Consider the following 21864-nt stretch of genomic DNA (forward strand, 5'->3'; position numbering starts at 1 on the left):
TAATTTTTATAGTAACTATTGCACAGTATTGCTATTGCAAAACAAGATATCTCATGATATATGTAAGTGATAATGAACCTGATTTTTATCTATGGGGTATAAGCGTTTTGCAGGAGAGCAACACAACATCTATCATCTGGCACGACCACTCCTAGGAGATGCTCACTTCTTGCTGCAGTAATCAGGAAGAAGGTACAGGAACCTCAAGACTCAGACCACCAGATTCAGGAGCAGTTATTACCCCTCAAGCATCAGGCTCTTGAACCAAAGGGGGGGAAGTTCACTCAGCTTCACTTGTCCCATCACTAAAATGTTCCCACAACCAATTGACTCACTTTCAAGGACTCTTCATCTCATGTTTTTGATGTTTATTGCTTTTTATTGATTATGATTATTACTTTCTTTTTGTATTTGTACACTTTGTTGTCTTTTGCATTCTGGTTGAACACCCAAGTTGGTGCGGTCTTTCATTGATTCTGTTGTGGTTATTATACTATGATGAATTTATCGAGTATGCCCACAAGAAAATAGAGTTGTATATGGTGACATATATGTACTTTGATAATTTACTTTGATCTTTCAGTTTTAATTAGATTCTAAATTTTGTTTCTGGCCTAGGTAAGCCCATGGGTGGACCCTGCTGGACTAGGTTACTTAATTGTCATTATCTTTGTAGTTCAACAATTTTATGTCCAGATAGTACTTTTTATAACTGCTTATATACATACAACTGTTTAATATGCTTCCTAGTGGTCAAAGCATATATATATAGTTGTTCAGTATGTCCGTTAGTAGTTGCAGTTCTTTCTATTATCCTGGAGAGGTTTGGAAGCCTCTCTGGTGTTGCATTATTTGAATAGGAGGTATCTGATAGGTTGACGCTTATCTATGAATTTGAAGGGAACGTTTCTATGTTTCTAATCTATGGGGTATAAAAAGTGCTGACCATGCATTTCCACTATCTTTGTGTCCTCCTGCTACTAGTTTCTGCCTCCATTATTGTCCGTTTCCAATTTTTCTAATTCTATTAGCATTTATTAAAATGATAGTGAAGCAACAAGTTTTAATCCAAAAAAAAAGCCTTGGATTAAAACCATTAGAATCCAACAAAAGAAATTTAAATATCCAAGAGGGACGCTGGATAACAGATGAGGGCTGGGATCCCTGTGGTTTGCTCTCCTTGCCCACTCCAAAAATGCTCAGCCTAATTAAAGTCAATGTGGATGTCAAGTTTATTATCGTCCACACACATACATATTCGCCAGGAACATTGAAAAATCTGCTTGCAGCAGTATCACAGGCACACAGCATCACAAGAAAACCACCATTCACAAGAAAAACATAGATTATACAGAATCTTTAAAACACAATTAGAACAAAAAAAGTAGTCATTTTTTTGTGCAGAGTGATCAAAGTGGTTCTTGTGTTACTAAACTGCAGTGATTGATATTTTGCCGGTTGGTTCAAGAACAGACTGTTGAAGGGAAGTAATTGCTCCTGAGCCTGGTGCTGTGTGACCTCAGGCTACTGTACCTCCTGCTTGATGGTAGTTGTGAGAAGATGGCATGGCCCAGATGGTGGGGATGTTTGATGATGATGAAGTTTTATAAGAAAGAACACAATTAGAACTTTAAAAAGGTCCATTTTAGCGATCAAAGTGGTCATTATGAAACACACACAAAATGCTGGAGGAACTCAGCAGGTCAGACGGGATCTATGGAGAGGAATAGACAGTTGTTGTTTCTGGTCAAGGCACTGGAAAGGAAGAGGGAAGAAGCCGGAATGAGGAGGTGGGGGAATGGCAGGAGATGGGTCAGTCCAGGTGAGAGGATGCTAGTGGAGGAGACGCAGCTTGGGGACCGCTTAGTTGAGCACCTTTGCTCTGACTGCCACAATTTCAATTGGATACCCAATTGAAACCCATTTCAATTTGACTTTCCATTCCCATTTGAGCATGTCAATCCATAGCCTCCTCTATTGCCACGATGACACCACTCTCAGGTTGCGAGAGCAACACCTCATATTCCGTTTGGATAGCTTCCAACCTGATGGCGTGAACATTAATTTCGCTAACATCCGGTAATCTCCCCATTTCTTTCTCTCTTTTTCCATTCTGCAATCAGGTTACCCTCTCATCCTTCTCTGCTCCTCACCTTCCCATCACCTCAAGATTTCCAGCATCTGCAGAATCTTTTGTGTTTATATAATGGTCATAGTGTTGGTAAATTGTAGTGATTGGAGTTGTACCAGTTGGTTCAAAAACTGAATGGTTGAGGTGATAAATTTGTTCCTGAACCTGGTCAGAATCAGATTTCTTATCACTGACATTCAACATGAAATTTATTGTTTTGCAGCAGCAGTACAGGGCAAAGACATAAAAATCTATAAATTTCAAAAATAAATAAACAGCGCAAAAATAAGGAATAACGGAGCAACGTTCGTGGTTTCTCAGACCATTCAGAAACTTGGCGGTGTGGGACTTGAGGCTCCCGCATTGTCGTATGTGCACTTTATGTCAACTTGTACTGCTATGGAATAGTTTTTATAAAAATCTGTTTGTGTTAGTACTATATGTGCTGTATGTGATATACTGTGTTTTGCACCTTGGTCCCAGAGGAATGTTGTTTCATTTAGCTGTATACATGTGTATGGTTGAATGACAACCAACCTGAGCTAACAACGTAGGCAAGAATATTTATGTGGATATACCAACACTTGAAATTGGTGAATGAAGTTCTGTGAACCCTCAGAGATTTTCAGCTTTGGTCTCCTCTGTCTCTGTACAGCCTGTTTGTGTTAGCACAGTAAATTTCACTAAAGTACTGAATCATTAGGGTAATGGTCAGAAATTAATTTCTCTGAAGTTTTCTGAACAATCAGAGATCTCATATAACTTGAGGTTCAGATCAATGTGCTTCCACAGTAATAACATTTGCCTTCAGAGGAATGATGCCTAATTTGACACCAGCGGTGATAATGTTTGAAGTAAAGTTTTGTAACAGCATGCTTATTAAATAGCATGTGGGTATTGCTAACAATACTGGAGGTGTAATGAATGAAATGTGTTGAGCCAGAAGACCTAATAGCCTGTATTAATAATGCCATTAATTGCTTAAGGGTATTAGAAAGTCTCAAGTGATATTTTGGCTTAGATTACTCCCCAAAATTCTGTAAAATGCTTTGTCTTTTTATAAAGCACGTTGACGTGCACACAGAATAAAGTGGTCACTGAGTGTATGTTCATGATCTTTTGTTGCTGTAACCTGTCCATTTCAAGGTTCAACGTGTTGTGCGTTCAGCAATACTCTTCATGCTCTCTCTTGTAACACATGGTTGAGTAGAAGACGTCTCCCTGTCTGCTTGACCCAGTCTGGCCATTCTCCTCTGACCTCTCTCATTAACAAGGTGTTTTGGCCACAGAACTGCCACTCACTGGATTTTTTTTTTGCACCATTCTCTGTAAATTCTAGAGACCGTTGTGCATGAAAATCCCGGGAGATCAGCAGTTTCTGAGATACTCAAACCAACAATCATTCCACAGTTAGTCACTTAGATCACATTTCTTTCCCATTCTGATATTTGGTCTGAACGACAACTGAACCTTCCAACTATGTCTGCATGCTTGTAAGCATCGAGTTGCTGCCACATGATTGGCTGATTAGATATTTTCATTAATGTGTAGGTTTATAGGTGTGCCTAATAAAGTGGCCACTGAGTGTAGTTGCAAAGCAAAATCAAGCAAAATCCATCAGACACTTCAGCCTCTTCCTGGGATGATTCAAGTAGTTCCTGGATTTTCTGATGTTCTTACGAGTTCTTGGACTTGGACAGCTTTTGCAGTAGAAAATAGTATTCAGAAGATAGAACATCACAGCACAGTGGGTGGTGGTTGTCCATTGTGTCCAATGATGACAAGAAACCTGTGCAGGAGAGTTTCTAAAATGGAAAAGCATTGCATTGGGGCAGTTCCACTCTCTTGGCTTCAGAAGTACGGGCCCAGTGGTACAAACAATTGTCACAAACTGGGGTCCTCCTTGGTTGCAGTGGGTGACTATGTCATTTTCTGTGCCGTGTCTTGCCCTTTGCTCTCCATGGAGCATTGCAGTACGGCCTTCCTAGCCTTTGAATCTCACAGTAGATCTCATCGGCCCAGTCTGCCAGAGCTGACTTTGCACGCAGGTACAAGCATGCCCCTATCTCACCATGGTATGAGGCTGCCGGCTACCCTCAGCACAGTCCAGGCCCTTCAGCCCACAATGTTGTGCTGACCTACTGTAAGATCAGTGTAACCCTTTCCTCCCATATAGCCCTTCGTTTGTCTAAGAGTTTCTTAAATGCCCCTATTGTATCTGTCTCTACCACCAACCCACTGCTCTCTAGGTGAAAATACACAACTCTGACATCTCCCCTATCCTTTCCTCCAATCACCTTAAAATTGGGCCACTTGTATGAGCCATTTCCACCCTGGGTAGATATCCAGGTTATTATTAATGGGTTGGAATGATAGGCCTGGTTCTGTGCTGTATAGCTCTATGTAAATCTGGAAAAAATGAGTACTTTTCAAGAATTTTAGCAACAGAGGAGCCATTAGGAAAGAGGAACTGAAAGTAGGATCAAAGACCCTTGCAAATTTCTGCAAGTGTACCGTGGAGCGCGTTCTGACTGGTTGCATCATAGCCTGGCTTTGTGGCGTAGGACTGCAGTCGGCTGCAGAGGGTCATAAGCACAACCCTCCCCACCATTGACATCTGAGGAAGGGGTGCCTCGGGAAGGCAGTATCCATCTCTAAAGACCAACCTTCCCTCTAATTTTATTGCAGCTGCTCGGACCAGCCACTGCTCTGAGCAGGAAATTTTTACATGGTCTGAAAACTGTGTGGCACTTTAAGTGTTTTTATAATATGCAAACTATGAATATTTAAAATGAAAATTGAACAAAACATACTTTTGATTGTATTTATTAATTGAAGGGTATAATGGAATACAGTACAATGAAGAAAACCTTTCATGTTTCATGAACTTTTTTTTGCCTGTCTTTATTCCAGCTGCACTGCAACAAAGGCGATGTGCACGGAACAATTCAGTTACTGCGCACATCTGCAGTGTAGAGGGAACTGTGCTAAAGACCCTCACCATCTGGGACATGCCCTCTTTTTGTTACTACCATTGGGGAGGAGGTTCAGGGACCTGAAGATGCATGCTTGATAATTCAAAACCAGTATCTTCCCTTTCTGTATGAACACAGCCTCATTATTCATTTTTTGCACTATTTATGTTGCAATCCATGGTAATTTTAGTTCTCTGCACTGTACACCTGCTGCAGAACAACAAATTTCTCAATAGTATAATAAACCTGATTCTGACTTTTACTGTATGTTTCCAACAGGCTGGTGAGGTACATCCTAGGATGCACTGGGTCACATCATCAGTGATGTAACCTGGGGTCATTGGGTGTTCCAAGTCTTTCAACGTCAGACACCCTCACCCAGGTGACCCAGCCAGGGTTGACCAAGCCCCAGCTTGTGTCCCAGCAGCATAGGTCCACAGGTCTTGATCCATAACCGTCTGGAATCTCGCTCACCAGTCTCTGTGATGGTCCTGATGGCTCTTTTCCTTCTGTAATGGAGAGGAGAGAGTAGATTGTGAAGAGCAAGCAGCCTGAAAAATTTCTACACCCCGCCTCTATAGGCTTTTGCATTGTGCCCTCCACCCTTGTCTGCTTAGTCCGCTCCATCTTGGGCACTAGTCTCTGTAGTATCCAGGACATCGTCAAGAAGCGATGCCTCAAAAGGCAACATCCATCATGAAAGACCCTCATCACCCAGGACATGCCCTCTTCTCATTGCTGCCATCAGGAACTTGAAGACACACTCAGTGATTCAGAAACAGCTTCTGCCCTCTGCCATCAGATTTCTGAATGGACATTGAACCCAGGAACACTACCTCACTGGTGTTAATTCCTTCTTTTAGTACTACTTATTTAATTATTTATATATATATATATACACACACACAAATGTTTTTTTTTCTATTATGTATTTATGTATTGTACTATACTACTGCAGCAAAGTTAAACAATTTCACGACATCTGGTGATATTAAACCTGATTCTGATTCGATTTTGATTTTGAACTATGTACAGTATATGCACAGGTGCAATGAAAAACTTACTTGCAGCAGCATCACAAGCAAATAGTATCAGATAAGCAATGTTCACAAGAAAAAACATAAATTGAGCACCGATTATGCAGAATTTTTATAACACAATTAAAAATCCATTTTAGTGCAGAACGATCAAAGTGGTTCCTGTGTTGCTCAGCACAAGATGATTAAGATTTTGCTGATTGGTTTAAGAACTGAATGGTTGAAGGGAAGTACAGTACTGTTCAGAAGTCCTGGTGTGTATGTATATATATAAAACTAGGGTGCCTCAGGCTTTTGTATAGTATTGTATATGTCAGTGCAGAGTGGAGAGCAAGTTTGTCAATCTAGCAGGAACAAAGGGTGTTGGGAATGGTGAGGGTGGAGCACCAGATTGGGTGTGGGACAGGTGACAGCGAAGGATTGCTAGGGGCAGGAGGTGGCACATGTCCAGACACACCTAGCCCTAAGACACTAGGCAAAGTTATTTGATTCTAATCAATTGGTTTGCTGTAAACACGAAAAAGTCTGCAGATGCTGGAAATCCAAAGACACACACACACACAAAATGCTGGAGAAACTCAGCAAGTCAGGCAGCATCTATGGAAATGAATAAACAGTCAACATTTTGGATCGAGACCCTTCCTCAGGACTTAGCAATAAACCAAACAATTGGTTTATTGATCATTGCAGAATAGCTGTCTGGTGCTTCCTGCACCCTCCCCTTTCCCAGCTGCTTGTTCCATCTATAATTCCCCTCTCCCTGCCCCTTTCCATTCTCAGTTGACAAGAGAGACCCATATCAGAATCAGGTTTATCATCACTTAGATATAGCACATCATGAGTATGGTTTTTTTCACAGCAGTAATATGCAAATATCTTTGGTACCCTAGCGATATATACGTGCCTAAGATTTTTGCTTAGTACTGTAGCTCTTCTGTAACTTGGTGGTGTGGGACTTCAGGCTCCAGTACCTTCTGCCTGATGTTAGCTGCGGGCAGCACAGTAGTGTAGTGGTTAGCGCAACACCTTACAGTACCAACGACCTGGGTTCAATTCCCGCCGCTGCCTGTAAGGAGTTTGTCCGTTCTCCCCAAGACTGCATGGCTTTTCTCCAGGTACTCTGGTTTCCTCCCACAGTACAAAGACATATCGGTCATTGTAAATTGTCCTCTGATTAGGCTCAGATTAAATCGGGGAATTGCTGGGTGGTGTGAATGATTGGGAGGGCCTATTTCACCCTGTATCTATTAGTATTATTATTGATGGACAGCGTGGAATAGGCCTGTCCTACCCTCCGAGCCGTGCTACCCAGCAATCCCCCAATTTAATGAGCCTTATAACGTGACACTTTACAATGACAAACCAGTACGTCTTTGACCTGTGGGAGGAAACCCAGGCAGTCATAGGGAGCACGTACAAACTCCTTATAGACAGACATACTTTATTGATCCCGAAGGAAACTGGGTTTCATTAGAGCTGCACCAACCAAGAATAGTAAAGAAATATAGCAATATAAAACCATAGATAATTAAATAATAAGTTAATCATGCCAAGTGGAAATAAGTCCAGGACCAGCCTATTGGCACAGGGTGTCTGACACTCCAAGGGAGGAGTTGTAAAGGTTGATGGCCACAGGTAGGAATGACTTCCTATGACGCTCAGTGTTACATCTCGGTGGAATGAGTCTCTGGCTGAATGTACTCCTGTGCCTAACCAGTACATTATGGAGTGGATGGGAGTCATTGTCCAAGATGGCATGCAACTTGGACAGCATCCTCTTTTCAGACACCACCATCGGAGAGTCCAGTTCCACCCCCACAACATCACCGGTCTTATGAATAAGTTTGTTGATTCTGTTGGTGTCTGCTACCCTCAGCCTGCTGCCCCAGCACACAACAGCAAACATGATAGCACTGGCCACCACAGCCTCGTAGAACATCCTCAGCATCGTTTGGCAGATGATAAAGGACCTCAGTCTCCTCAGGAAAGCGGGGGAATTGAACCCGGGTTGCTTGTATTGTAAGGCACTGTGCTAACCACCACTATCATGCCACCCTATCTATATAGATGGATAGATAGATAGATAAATACTTAGATAGATAGATAGCCCAGATAGTGAAGATGTTTGATTATGATGAAGAGTCAAATCAGGCCTTGTGTGCAGAGTAAGATTTCCAGATTACTGGTAGCATAGTGCCTGCCCTACCAACATTTTTTTTCAGTTTAAATAGCATGTGGAAGAATTAAAAGCCAGTTTAACATCATCAGTACTGGTGATTACTTAGCGGTAAGTAAGTTAACAATTAACAAAATTTGAATTCAATTGCCTAGCAGTAAAATGTAGAAACTTCAGACACTCCTTTTGTAGGGTGATTGGCACAGCCCCACCAAATGAGTCCAGGTTTTATGGAGTATGTTTATTTGGGCATTGATTTAGTACATACCCAGAGCAGAAAAGGGAAACAGGAAAGGTCTGTGTAGAGACGTTCATGAGTTTGCTCGTGATCAGCCATCTCATGACATAACTAAAGAAGAATGTCACAATTTAGAAATTTCAAGCACCAAGTCTGAAAGCAACAAGGTCCCACGAATGAAAGAAATCTTTTCGTTCATGGAGAGTATTCTTACCGGCTGCATTGCCGCCTGGTATTGGGGGAGGGGAGAGGGTGCTACAGCACAGGATCGATATAAACTGCAGAGGATTGTAAACTTAGTCAGCTCTGTCATGGGCACTAGCCTACATTGTATCCAGGATGTCTCCAGGGAGCGATGTGTCAAAAAGGTGGCATCCATCATTAAGAACCCCCATCACCCAGGACATGCCCACTTCTCATTGCTACCACTAGGGAGGAGATACAGGAGCCTGAAGACACACACTCAGCAATTTAGGAACAGCTTCTTCACATCTGCCACCTGAATGGATGTTGATCTCATGAATACTACCTCATAACTTTAAAAAATTTTATTTTAGCACTACTTATTTAATTTAACTATTTAATATATATACCTATACTTACTCTAATTCATATTTTTTCTTTTCTTCTATTATTATGCATTGCATTGTATTGCTGCTGCAAAGACCACAGATTTCATGACATATGCCAATGATATTAAACCTGATTCTGATTCTGCACTGTAAACACAAGAGGTTCTGTAGGTGCTAGAAATTTGAACAGTACACACACAAAATGCTGGAGGAACTCAGTGGGTCAGCCAGCATCTATGGAGAGGAATATATAGTTGATATTTCAACCAGAGACCCTCCATTAGGACTGGAAAGGAAGGGGGAAGAAGCCAGAATAAGAAGATGGGGGGAGTGGTAGGATTACAAGCTCACAGGAGATAGGGTCAGACCAGGTGAGGGGTAAGGTTGTGGGAGAGATGCACATTGGGGGACTGCTTTGTCGAGCACCTTCACTCTGTCCGCAACTAAAGGCAGGATCTCCTGGTGACTGCCTACTTCAATTCCACTTCCCATTTCCATTCCTTCATGTCAATCCGTGGCCTCTCTTCTGCTATGATGAGGCCACTCTCAGGGTGAAGGAGCAACACGTCATTTTCCGTTTGGGTAGTCTTCAACCTGCTGGCATGAAGATCAATTTCTCTAACTTCCAGTAATTTCTCCCCATTTCCTCCTCTTTTTCCATTCCACATTCTGTTTTCCCACTCACCCTTCTCTGTTTCTCACCCCCCCATCACTTCCCTCTGGTTTCCCTCCTCCCTCCCTTTCTCCATGACCCACAGTCCTCTCCTTCTTCTGCAGCCCTTTATCTCTGCCGCCGCTATCAGCAGAGCTTCTCATATGATCCACACCCCCCCGTCCACCCACCTTCCTTTTGGCTGGTCTCACACATCGACTGCCAACCTGTACTCCTTTCCCTCCCCACCTTCTTATTCTGGCTTAGAAACATAGAAAACCTACAGCACAATCCAGGCCCTTCGGCCCACAATGCTGTGCCGGACATGTACTTACTTTCGAAATTACCTAGGGTTATCCATAGCCCTCTGTTTTACTAAGCTCCTTGTACCTGTCCAAGAGTCTCTTAAAAGACCCTGTTGTATCCGCCTCCACCTATTATGCCCATTCCACGCACTCACCACTCTCTGCGTTAGTAACTTACCCCTGACATCTCCTCTGTACCTACTTCCAAGCACCTTAAAACTGTGCCCTCTTGTGTTAGCCATTTCAGCCCTGGGAAAAAGCCTCTGACTATCCACATGATCAATACTTCTCATCATCTTATACACCTTCATCTGCCCCCTTCCTTTCCAGTCTTGATGAAGAGTCTCAGCGAAAATGTCAACTGTTTATTCCTCTCCATAGATGGTGTCTTCTTCCAGCATTTTGTGTGTATGTGTAATTATATTTGATGTTAATAAATTAATTTAGTAAACATTATAAATTAGAAAATTATGAAATCACATTATCATGGAATTGCATGATATGAAAGAGGAAACAGAAGTTCCTGTTTGAAATGTGATTTAATGTTACTGCCACTTACTTACTTACTAAAGCCCATCACATCTGCTGGGGCATTCTCCTACATTCCAAGGAATAAAGAGCTAGCCTAGCCAACCTCTCTCTGCAGTCAAACCCCCCAGTTCTGGCAACATGCTCATAAATACTTATAGATTTATGAGAATGATTCTGAGAATGAAAGGGTTCATGTCTGAAAAGTGTTTGAGGGCTCTGGGCTTGAACTCGCAGGAGCTTAGAAGAATGAGAAGGGCTCTCACTGAAACCTATTGAATATTAAAACCCTAGATAGAGTGGACATGGAGAGGATATTTCCTGTAATGGGGGAGTCTAGAACCAGAGAGCCTCAGATTAGAGGGACATCCACTTAGCACAGAGATGAGAAGGAATTTCTTTAGCAAGAGGATGATGAATCTATGGAATTCATTGCTTCTGACTCCTGTGGAACTCAAATCATTGCTTATATTTAAAATGGAGATTGCTAATTTCTTGATTTCTAAGGTTATGGGGAGAAGGTAAGAAAATGGGGTCCAGAGAGAAAGTCACCTACGATCAAGTGGCAGAGCAGACTCGGTTGAACGAATGGCCTAATTCTGCTCCCACATTTTATAGTCTTACAGTTTAATCTTCACTGTATTCTTTCTAATTAAACCACATCGTTACTATAACAAGGTGACCAAAATTGTGCTCAGTACTCTAATCTGTCTAAACCTTATCTTTTCTTACCACTCTTTTCTATCACTGGATTTTCAGTCTGTATTCCCTCCATGATTCTATACTTTTCAATCATTGAGGGCAGCGTGGTAGTGTAGTGGTTAGCACCTTGCAGTACGAGTGACCAAGGTTCAATTCCTACTGCTGCCTGTAAGGTGTTTGTACGTTCTCACCATGATTACGTGGTTTCCTCTGGGTGCTCCAGTTTCTTCCTACAGTTCAAAAACCAACTGGTTGGTAGGTTAATTGGTCATTGTAAATTGGCCCCTGATTCAGCTAAGGTTACTGAGCGGCACATCTCAAAGGACCAGAATGGCCTATTCTGCACTATATCATAATATTAAAAATTAAAAAGTCATCATTCTTCAGGTACATGTTATCCCATATAAGGAAAACTGAGGAATTTCTTGCACCCGTACAGATCCCTGTCACATGGCCAATATTTGCCGACAGTACAGTAATGATTGTAATGGAGCAATTACTCACTAAAGCAGCGTTGACGATGTTTTAATGATAAACGCAAGCATCTTTTGAAACATCTTTCTAAAGTTTCCACTCGGTATGCTAATTTGAATTGCAGCTTGAGTTCTAATTGCTGAAAAAAAGGAATTGTGCCCAGGTGCACGATGCATAGGTTTCCCAGATACAAACATCATCAATTCTACCGAAGGAGAAAATCTGGTTCTTACGTTCACATGCACTAAACAGAAGCCTGACAATTGAATCCTGATTAACAGATAACTAGCTTGCCAAGAAATTTTATGCTTGGGTCAGGATATTTTGTTAGAGTGTAGCCAGAAATAGGCTGTTTGCAATCTTTCTAGCACACCTATTTAATCATTAGTTCGTGCGTTTCATACAAGGGATGGTAACTCAAAAAATTGCAAAAGGCATATCTGCTTTGTCTTGAATGCTATGTGGGGAGTTTCAACATCAGAAGCTGTAGAAACTTGGTTATCACTTATGATCCTTTACAGTTGTACTCCGTAAAACTGGGCTGATAGTATGAAAAAGATCAATCGGAAATTAGATATGATCGGTTGATCCCTGAAATGTTGTTCAGAAGCTACATGCAGTAGATGTACAATGAAACTTGAGCGTGAACTTGATATTACAGTGTCACTGATCATCAATTTGAGTTCAATTCCCACCGCTGTCTGTAAGGAGTTTTATGTTCTCTCCTTCGACTGCCTGGGTTTCCTCCAGGTGCTCCAGTTTTCTCCCATGTTGCAAAGAAAGTTAGGGTTAGTAAAGTTAGTGACCGTAGACTCACCTTCATTCCAAATACTATTTGCATACTTTATTGTTTGCACAATTTGGTTTTTTTTTCTTTCTACTCATGGTGTGTTTGATGGTCTTTTATTAATGGGTTGTTTGGGGTTTCTTCGTTTTGTGGCTGCCTGCGAGGAGACAAATCTCAAGGTTGTTTAATGCATACATACTTTGATAATAAATGTACTTTGAACTGGAGCTTTGAAGTTCTTGGCATGTTATATTGGTGTCTGAAGCATGGCAACACTTGCAAGTTGCCCCCAGCACAAGATCAGACTGTGTAGGTTGTTGAACCAAATAACGCATTTCACTGTATGTTTCACTGTTTCGATGTACATGTGAGTAATAAATTCATCTTTTAAAATTATTTTGTGCAAAAAGAAATGCTAATAGCAACATCCTTGTAATCTTATTGATATCTTTCCTGTCGGTAGGTGATCAGACCTACATATAATATTCCAAATTAGGATTCACCAATGTCTTCTACAACATCCCAACTCCTGTATCACTCAAATGCCATCTATAAATGATACAGCCATTGTTGGCAGAATCTCAGATGGAGATGAGAGGGTGTACCAGGAGTAAGATATGCCAGATAGTTGAGTGGTGTCGCAGCAACAACCAAGGAATTTATTGAGGACTTCAGAAAGGGAAGGATGAGGGAACATGAACCAATCCTCAATGAGGGATCAGAAGTGCAGAGAGTGAGCAATTTCAAGTTCCTGGGTGTCAAGATCACTAAGGATCTAACCTGGTCCCAACATATCGATGCAGCTATAAAGAAGGCAAGGGAATGGCTATATTTCATTAGGAGTTTGAGGCGATTTGGTTTGTCACCTAAAACACTTGAAAACTTCTACAGAAGTACTGTGGAGAGCATTCTGACAGGCTGCATCACTGTCTGGTATGGGGTGGGGGGGCTACTATACAGGATCAAAAGAAGCTACAGAAAGTTGTAAAATCAGTCAGCTCCATCTTGGGTACTAGCCTCCGTAGTATCCAGGACATCTTCAAGGAGTGGCACCTCAGAAAGGCAGCGTCCATTATTAAGGACCCCCATCACCCAGGACATGCCCTCTTCTCATTGGTACTGTCAGGAAGGAGGTACAGGAGCCTGAAGACACACACTCAGCAATTCAAGAACAGCTTTTTCCTCTCTGCCATTCGTTTCCTAAAAGGGCATTGAACCCATGAACACTACCTCACTTTTTTATTATTTCTGTTTTTGCACTATTTTTAATTTAGTTATTTAATATACATATATATACTTACAGTAATTGATTTACTTATTTTTTTCTATTTTATCGTGTACTGCATTGTACTGCTGCCGCAAAGTTAACAAACTTCATGACATATGCACGTGATATTAAACCTGATTCTGATTCTGAAGGCCAATGTGCCAAAAGCTATCTACCTGTGATGCCACTTTCAAGGAATTACGGATCTGTATTTCCAAATCCCCTGTTCTACTGCATTCCTCAGTGCCTTATCATTCATTCATAGTCAGTTAACCAATGCATATGACCATATAATGTATATAGAAACAAGACAATGTTTCTTTGAACCAGGGTGTAAAGCACAGTGATACTCATAACACACAATAACTTATGAAAATACAGATAAAATCTACAGCTGAATCACACATAAATAATACACTAAAGTGCATTAATTTTAAATATTGGAAGCTATGGAACAGATTAACCAATGACTCTTTGAATATGATGCGGTCGGTAGTTCAGAAGCCTAATGGTGTGGGGAGAAAACTGTTTCTCATCCTTTCCATTCTTGTTTTTCTGCATCGGAGTCTCCTGCCTGATGGTAGAAAGTCAAAGAGGATGCTGGAATGGTGGGTGGGATCTTTAATAATACTAAGGTCCCTGCATATGCAGTGCTCCTGATGGATGGTAGGGAGACACTTATGATCAGCTCAGCTGTTCTCACAGTCCTATGTAAGGACTTCTGGTCCAATGCTCAACTGCTCCCATACCAGATGGAGATGCAATTTGTCAGGACACTCTCAATGGTGCTCCTGTAAAATACAGTTAAGATGGGGAGTGGGGAGCCTTGCTTGCCTCAATTTCCTTAGGAAGTGGAGATCCTGCTGTGCCTTCTTGTGTGATATGATGTGATATTAAGGAACCAGGTGAGGTTATCCATGATGTGAACTTCCAGGAACTTGGTGCATTTAACTCTTTCTGTGGTGGAGACATGTATTCACAGAAGGGTATGGTTTGTCTGCACCTTCTTGAAGTCCACAATGATTTCATTTGTCTTTGCCACATTCAGGCTTTGGTTGTTCTTCTCCTCACACCAATCCACCAGCCGCTCCACTTCCTATCTATACTCCGTCTCATCATCGTTATTGATAAGGCCAGCCACTGTTGTGTTCTCTGCAAACTTGATGACACGGTTTGAGCTAAGCACACAGCTTTGGGGGGCACCAGTGCTCAGTGTAATGGGACAAGAAACGTTGCTGCCCACATGGATTAAATGTGGCCTTACTGTTAAGAAGTCTGGTATCCAATTGCAGAGGCATTGTGAGGTCCTACTCTGGTTTGTCCTCCCAAAGTGCAACACCTCATATTTGCCTGCATTAAATTCCTCTGTTGGTGAGACCCAACATAAATTGAAGGACTGCTTTGTAGAGCACTTCCATTCCATCTGCCAGAAGTGGTTTTGCCTGGGCAACAATTTTAATTCCTATTCCCATTCCCAACATGTCCTTCTTGGCCTCCTCTTCTGCCATGATAAGGTGGTGGAGCAACACCACATATTCCGGCTAGGTAACCTCCTACCTGAATGCTTGAATGTTGATTTCTCCTTCTCGTATTTTTTTTCTTCTTTTGCTCTTTCCCCTCCACTTCTCTCTCCTTCTGTTCTCCACTCTGGCTTCGTACCTTTTATCCTCACCTGCCTATCTCCACCCCCTAGTGCCCTTCCTTCTTCCTTTTCTCCCATGCTCCATCTCCTAAGAGATTCCTTCTTTTATGGCCCTTGACCTTTCCCACCAAACTGGCTTTTCACATCACCTTCTAGCTTGTCCTCCTTCCCCTCCTCCCACCTTTTTATTCTGGCGTCTTCCCCCTGCCTTTCCAGTCCTGTTGAAGGGTCTCGGCCTGAAACAGTGACTGTTTATTCATTTTCATAGATCCTGCCTAACCTGCTGAGTTCCTGTAGTAATTTTGTGTGTGTTTCAAATTCCATCTACTATTTATCAGCCCATTTTTCCAGCTGGTCTGGATCCTGCTGCAAGCTTTGTTAGTCTTTCTTACTGTCCACTAATGAGATCAGATCGAAAAAATTCTGCCTGCAACACTCTTCTTTATGTTAAAGATCATGTGAAATTGGAATGTGGGCCTGTTCAGTCAGTGGAAACCGAGTTGGAAATATGTGCAGTCACATAGCTGTCAACAGTGCCTCTTCTGAAGAATGCCATAGTGTCCATTTGAACAGACAGGCGTATTGGCCTGAGACCTGGGGATCTCTGTGGCATTTCACTTGCTGTTTTCAAACTCCAGCTGTTGTCAGGCATTAGTTGGAGTTGTCACTCACACTCTCAAACAGTGATATCGTCAAACTAGCTAGACAGTAAAATCATGTTGAAAAATTCTCAGAGAAGTCATTAACACTAGTTGGACGTTTTGCAGAGCAAAATAAAAATTTGAATGTACACACAAGATTAACCATACCGAAAAGATATTGGATCTGAATTAGGCCATTCAGTCCTCAATTCAATCATGATTAATTTTATCAAGAGGTGCTTTCTCTGATATTGCTTGGTGGCTCAGGATGGGGCATTTATACCACATATGAACGGCCTGTTTCTCTGCTGCAGCTTCAATATAATTTTATGTAACTTTTCTCACCAGCTTGGCCTAGAGACAATGATGTAAATCATTTTCTCCTGTGCATAGTAGTGTAGTGGTTAGTGTAACGCTTTACAGTGTGAACGTGAACAATTGGAAGATTAAGTTCAACTCACGCCACTCTCTGTAATATTCCCCCCAGTGACCACGTATCTTTCCTCAGGTGCTCTGGTATCCTCCCACATTCCAAACAACATACAGATCAGGGTTAGTAAGTTGTGAGCATGGTATGTTGTGTTCTTCAAAGTAATTTTTTTTTAATCAAAGTATGTATATGTCATGTACAAGATGTTAACCTTAAATTTATACCGTTGTTTGAAAATTCATAAAGGAGAACATAGAACATAGACCAGTACAGCAAAGTACAGGCCCTTTGGCCCACAATGTTGTGCCGGCCCTTAAACCCTGCCTCCCATATAACCCCCCACCTTAAATTCCTCCATATACCTGTCTAGTAGTCTCTTAAATTTCACTAGTGTATCTGTCTTCACCACAGACTCAGGCAGTGCATTCCACGCACCAACCACTCTCTGAGTGAAAAACCTTCCTCTAATATCAATCTTGAACTTCCCTCCCCTTACCTTAAAGCCATGTCCTCTTGTATTGAGCAGTGGTGCCCTGGGGAAGAGGCGCTGGCTGTCCACTCTATCTATTCCTCTTAATATCTTGTATACCTCTATCATGTCTCCTCTCATCGCCTTCTCTCCAAAGAGTAAAGCCCTAGCTCCCTTAATCTCTGCTTTAGTTACAAATGAATTATTTTATTACTAATCTTTATTTATCTTTTATTACTTGTGGGCATTCTACGTTGGGGCCAGAAGCATGGCGACACTTGTGGGCTGCCCCCTGCCCAATCCTCACTGATTTGATTTGATGCAAGTAATGCATTTCACTCTATCTTTCGATGTACATGTGACAAGTGTAATCTTTAATCTTGACAAATTACTAACTCATTATTTACAGTTTATTTGCAGTCTTGCTGAAGTAATGTTATGTTAAAACCTTGCATAGCTACAGAACAGAAAAAAAAGATATCAATAAGATTTTAAGAATGCGGGGAAAATGTACAAGAATGTTGCTGCGACTTGAGGATATAAGTTATAGGGAAAGTTAAATAGGTTAGGACTTTATTCCCTGGAGTGTAAGAGAATGAGAGGCAATTTGATAGAGGTAAACAATATTATGAGGGGTATAGTTAGGGTAACTGCAAGCAGGCTTTTTCCACTGAGGTTGGGTGAGACCTAAGCTAAAAGTCAGAGGTTCAGGATGAAGGGTGAACTTTGTCACTAAGAGGGTAGTGCAAGCTGCCAGCAGAAGTGGTGGGTGCAGGTTCAATTACTATATTTAAGAGAAATTTGGATAGGTATATGGATGGGAAAAATTTCGTGGCCTGTTGTCTGGGTCGATGAGACTAAGAAAAACAATAGTTTGGCACAGACTAGAAGGGCCAAAGGGCCTGTTTCTGTGCCATATTGCTCTGACTCAAAGTCTATACACTCAGCAAAATCTTGACTCCCACCTCTCCCACCCCTTTGCATCCCCATCCAACTCAAAACATTGATTATCCTTTTCCTTCCGCAAATGCTGCTTGATCCACAGAGTTCCTCCAACAGTCTGCTTTTTTATGCTCCAGATTCCAGTGTCTGCAGTGTCCTGTGTCAACACACTCCTGACTGACGCTGATGCGCTTTAAGAATGTACAGTAAGAAGCAGGAGCAGAACTTGGCCTTGTAGAACCGTCACAGCAGCTCCGCCATCTGAACTTCACTTCTTGATTAGCCCATATATCTGTTTCCTCTATGACAGGGGTGTCATTTTAGGTCACGGGCCGGATTGAGCAAAATGCAGCTTCATGCGGGCCGGATCAGTCGGACGCGTGCGAACGCAGCTTTCGTTGCCTCCGTTTTTTCAGCCTGCTCTCATGTGTCTCAGTCTCTGCTATAACTACAAAGTGTTTTACTTTACAAATTCCGTTTCTTATGAAGAAGACTGCCGAGCAAGACTGCCGAATAAACACTAAAAACCCTGAAAACCTGGTACCTGAATAAACTCAGCATTAGCCATATCATACGCCATAGGCGCTTCGATTACTGGGGCCAGCTTTAATAGTAATTAGATATTATCTCGCGGGCCAAATATAATTCCACCGCGGGCCGGATTTGGCCTGCGGGCCTTGAGTTTGACATATATGCTCTATGAGCTCCCAAAACTCCGTCAATCCTGGTTTTCACTGCACCAACTGAGCTCACAGATCTCTCAAGGAAATACTGAAACCTCACAATCCCAAATGAAAAGTTTTCCGTTCCACAATATTAATCAAGGCCAAAATGGGCAGATGCTTGCACAAGCGTAGTTTAATTGCTGCTCAGCTTGACAGGATTGCTAAGAAGACATATGGTGTGTTGGCCTGTATTAGTTGGCGTACTAAGTTCAAGATGGCACCAGCAAACAATGCTACCATAGGCAACATCCTCCAGATGGTCCACGAAACTGTTTCTTTCACTTCTTTTACATCTTCTCTTTCCTTCAAATGTGGTTCTGGTACTGCGGGGGCCTGTGATCTACAGTTGGATGGTGTGTTTTTGGGTTGATTGTCTCTAAGAGGGTTTCAGGTGAGTGGCCTCGAGGGTAAGAAGCTTAGAGACGGGGTGTGAGCCCATGACCAACTCCATTTCTAACCGATCTCGCCAATTAAAGTGTCAAGGAAGGTTGAAGTCTTTGGGGATGAGAGCAGAAGGCAGGTGGGTGTTCAATGTCATCTACCTGCCTCTTGCTCACTGCTGCCTGGAGGAAAGTGTCAGCATGAGATGGTCTCTCGCTCCTGTTCGGTTGCTGCATCCGAGGGAATGTCCCTGTGTTCAAATGGTCTCTCTCTCCTTCAGTGCTTTTGGAGGATGGTACCGAAGTTCTGGGTCTGTGGTTTGTGGCTTGGACTGTAGCTCCTAGTCACTTCTTTCTCTGCTGCTCTTTTGGGCGACTTCAGATGGGGGCAGCCTGCAAATAATCAAAACACTGAGCTGAACTGAATACAGACTCTTTCAATTTTGTGTTTTATATTCTGTGTTTTCACTCTTTCTTTCTTTTTGCTGTTTGCGTGATTTGGTTTTTTTTTGCATGTGGTGGGGGGTTGATACTCTTGTTGCTGTTTTTTCGATTTGTTTTTATGTGTGTGGAGGGCTTGATGTTTTTCTTTCAACAGGTTCCATGGTTTTCTTTGTTTTATGACTGTGGAGAGGACCAATCTAAGGGCTGTACACTGCATACATACTTTGATAATAAATATACTTTGAATTCTTTGAGGAACTGTGATGTAACATTGCAGCACTATAAAACTTTGGTGAGAACACACCTGGAGTATTGTGTTCAGTTCTGGTCACTTTATTATGGGAAGAATGTCCTGTCAAGCAAATCCACATTTTAATATCTTACAGCACAGGGGATTGGAGCCTGGGATTGGCTGTGGATTAAAAAAAATCAGCCCTAACCAGGACATACCTCTTTAAGTAAGGTATTTTCTAATACACATAGAAAATATGTTTTAAGGTATGCAGAGATGACCCTGAAGTGAAAAAGAAAATGGATCTCAGGGTAGTACATGGTGATATATACATTCAGTGGCCACTTTATTAGGTACACCTGTATACCTGCTTGTTAATGGAAATATCTAATTAGTTAATCATGTGACTGCAACTCAATGCTTAAAAGTATACAGATGTGGTCAAGAGCTTCAGTTGTTGGTCAGATCAAGCCTCAGAATGGGGAAGAAATGTGATCTAAGTGACTTTGACTGTTGAATATTGTTGGTGCCAGATAAGGGGGCTTGAGTATCTCAGAAACTGCTGATCTCCTGGGATTTTCACGCACAACACTCTCTAGAGTTTACAGAGACTGGTCTGATGAAAAAAAACATCCAGTGAGCTGTAGTTCTGTGAGCAAAACTGAGAGTGGTCCGAGAAGAACGGTCAAACTGGTTCAAGCTGGCAGGAAGGCGATAACCACGCATTACCACAGTGATGTGCTGAAGAGCATCAATGAATGCACAACACAGCAAACCTTGAAGTGGATGGGCCACAGCAGCAGAAGACTATGAACAATCACTCATTTGCCATTTCATTAAGTATAAGAGGTACCAAGCAAAGTGGCCACTGAGTGTATGTACATTGATAATACTTTAATACTTCGATAATAAATTTATTCTGAACTTTGATTTTTTTTATCCTTGGTTAATAGGAGGAGAAACTATGAGCCCCTCTGCATTGATCTGCAGTCCCAGATCCTTCACTGTTACCAGCAAAATCCACAGCTGACTCTGAAGTGCTCTGACTTCGCCAAGGAATACCAGCGTTGCATCAGAGAGGCACAAAAGGTATGGTCTGAAGATTTTTCCCTTCACATTTAAAGATGCTCTCCACGGTTCACATGCCTTGCTAATCTGTTAAACCTCCAGGTATTCAGTATTGGTGTGATATTCGTGTTATTGTCACATGTACTAAGATACAGTGATAAGCTTATCTTGCAGACTGTTTATACAGATGAAATCATTACACAGTGCGTTGAGATAGTGTAAGGTAAAACAATAACTAAGTGTAAAAGTGAAAAATAAGTGTGGTGCAGGCGAGCGATAAAATGCAAGATCATAATGAGGTAGATTGTGAGGCCAAGAGTCCATCATCTCCCACAAGAGGTCCATTCAAGAATCTGATAACAATGGGATAGAAGCTTGTACGTGCTTTCAGGCTTTTGTATCTGTGCCTAAGGGGAGAGGGGAGGCTCGGGAATTTGATCATGTGGGCTGCTTTACTGAGGAAGTGAGAAGTACAGACAGAGTCCATAAATGAGAGGCTAATTTCTCTGATATGCTGAGTTGTGTCCACAACTACTTTCTGCAATTTCTTGAGGTCATGTGCAGAACAGTTGTCATTCAAAGCTCTTATGCATTCAAACAGAATGCTTTCTGTGCATGAAAAAGAAACTTGGTTAGAGACAACAGGAACATGTTAACCTCTTGAGGAAGTAGAGGTTTTGGTGAGTTTTCTTGGCCGCGACATCAACAAGAATTGGAGTGCCTTTGCAGATAACTGGTGTAAATCGGCAACTTGGTGAATCAGTTCATTTTGTGACATGTACCAAGGTACATTGAAAAACTTGTGCAGAGATCAATTTGTTACAATACCACACTGAGGCAGTGCAAGGTAAAACAATAACAGTGCAGAAGGAAGTGTTACTGGTATTGGAATTGGTTTCCTATTGAACACGTACTGGGATACAGTGAAAAGCTAGTCTTATGTACTGTTCATACAGATCAAATCATTACAGTGCTTTGAGGTAGTCATCCTCATTATGTGGCGTGTCGTAGGTAATCTTGGTGATAATGATCGTTCTTCGGCAGAAG

At 41.9% G+C, this 21864-nt stretch overlaps 1 protein-coding gene across 3 annotated transcripts in view; it reads left to right on the plus strand.

The window, feature by feature from the left end:
* The window catches only part of LOC140741719 (MICOS complex subunit mic25-b-like), a 693418-nt gene that overhangs the window by 501761 nt on the left and 169793 nt on the right, over positions 1-21864 (plus strand). For all 3 annotated transcript variants that reach the window (XM_073072022.1, XM_073072021.1, XM_073072019.1), the window contains one exon: positions 20703-20838. In XM_073072022.1, coding sequence (XP_072928123.1) covers positions 20703-20838 — 136 coding nt within the window. The remainder of the gene's footprint in view (positions 1-20702; positions 20839-21864) is intronic.

Source organism: Hemitrygon akajei, chromosome 19 (assembly GCF_048418815.1).
Source record: "Hemitrygon akajei chromosome 19, sHemAka1.3, whole genome shotgun sequence".
Taxonomy (NCBI): Eukaryota; Metazoa; Chordata; class Chondrichthyes; order Myliobatiformes; family Dasyatidae; genus Hemitrygon; species Hemitrygon akajei.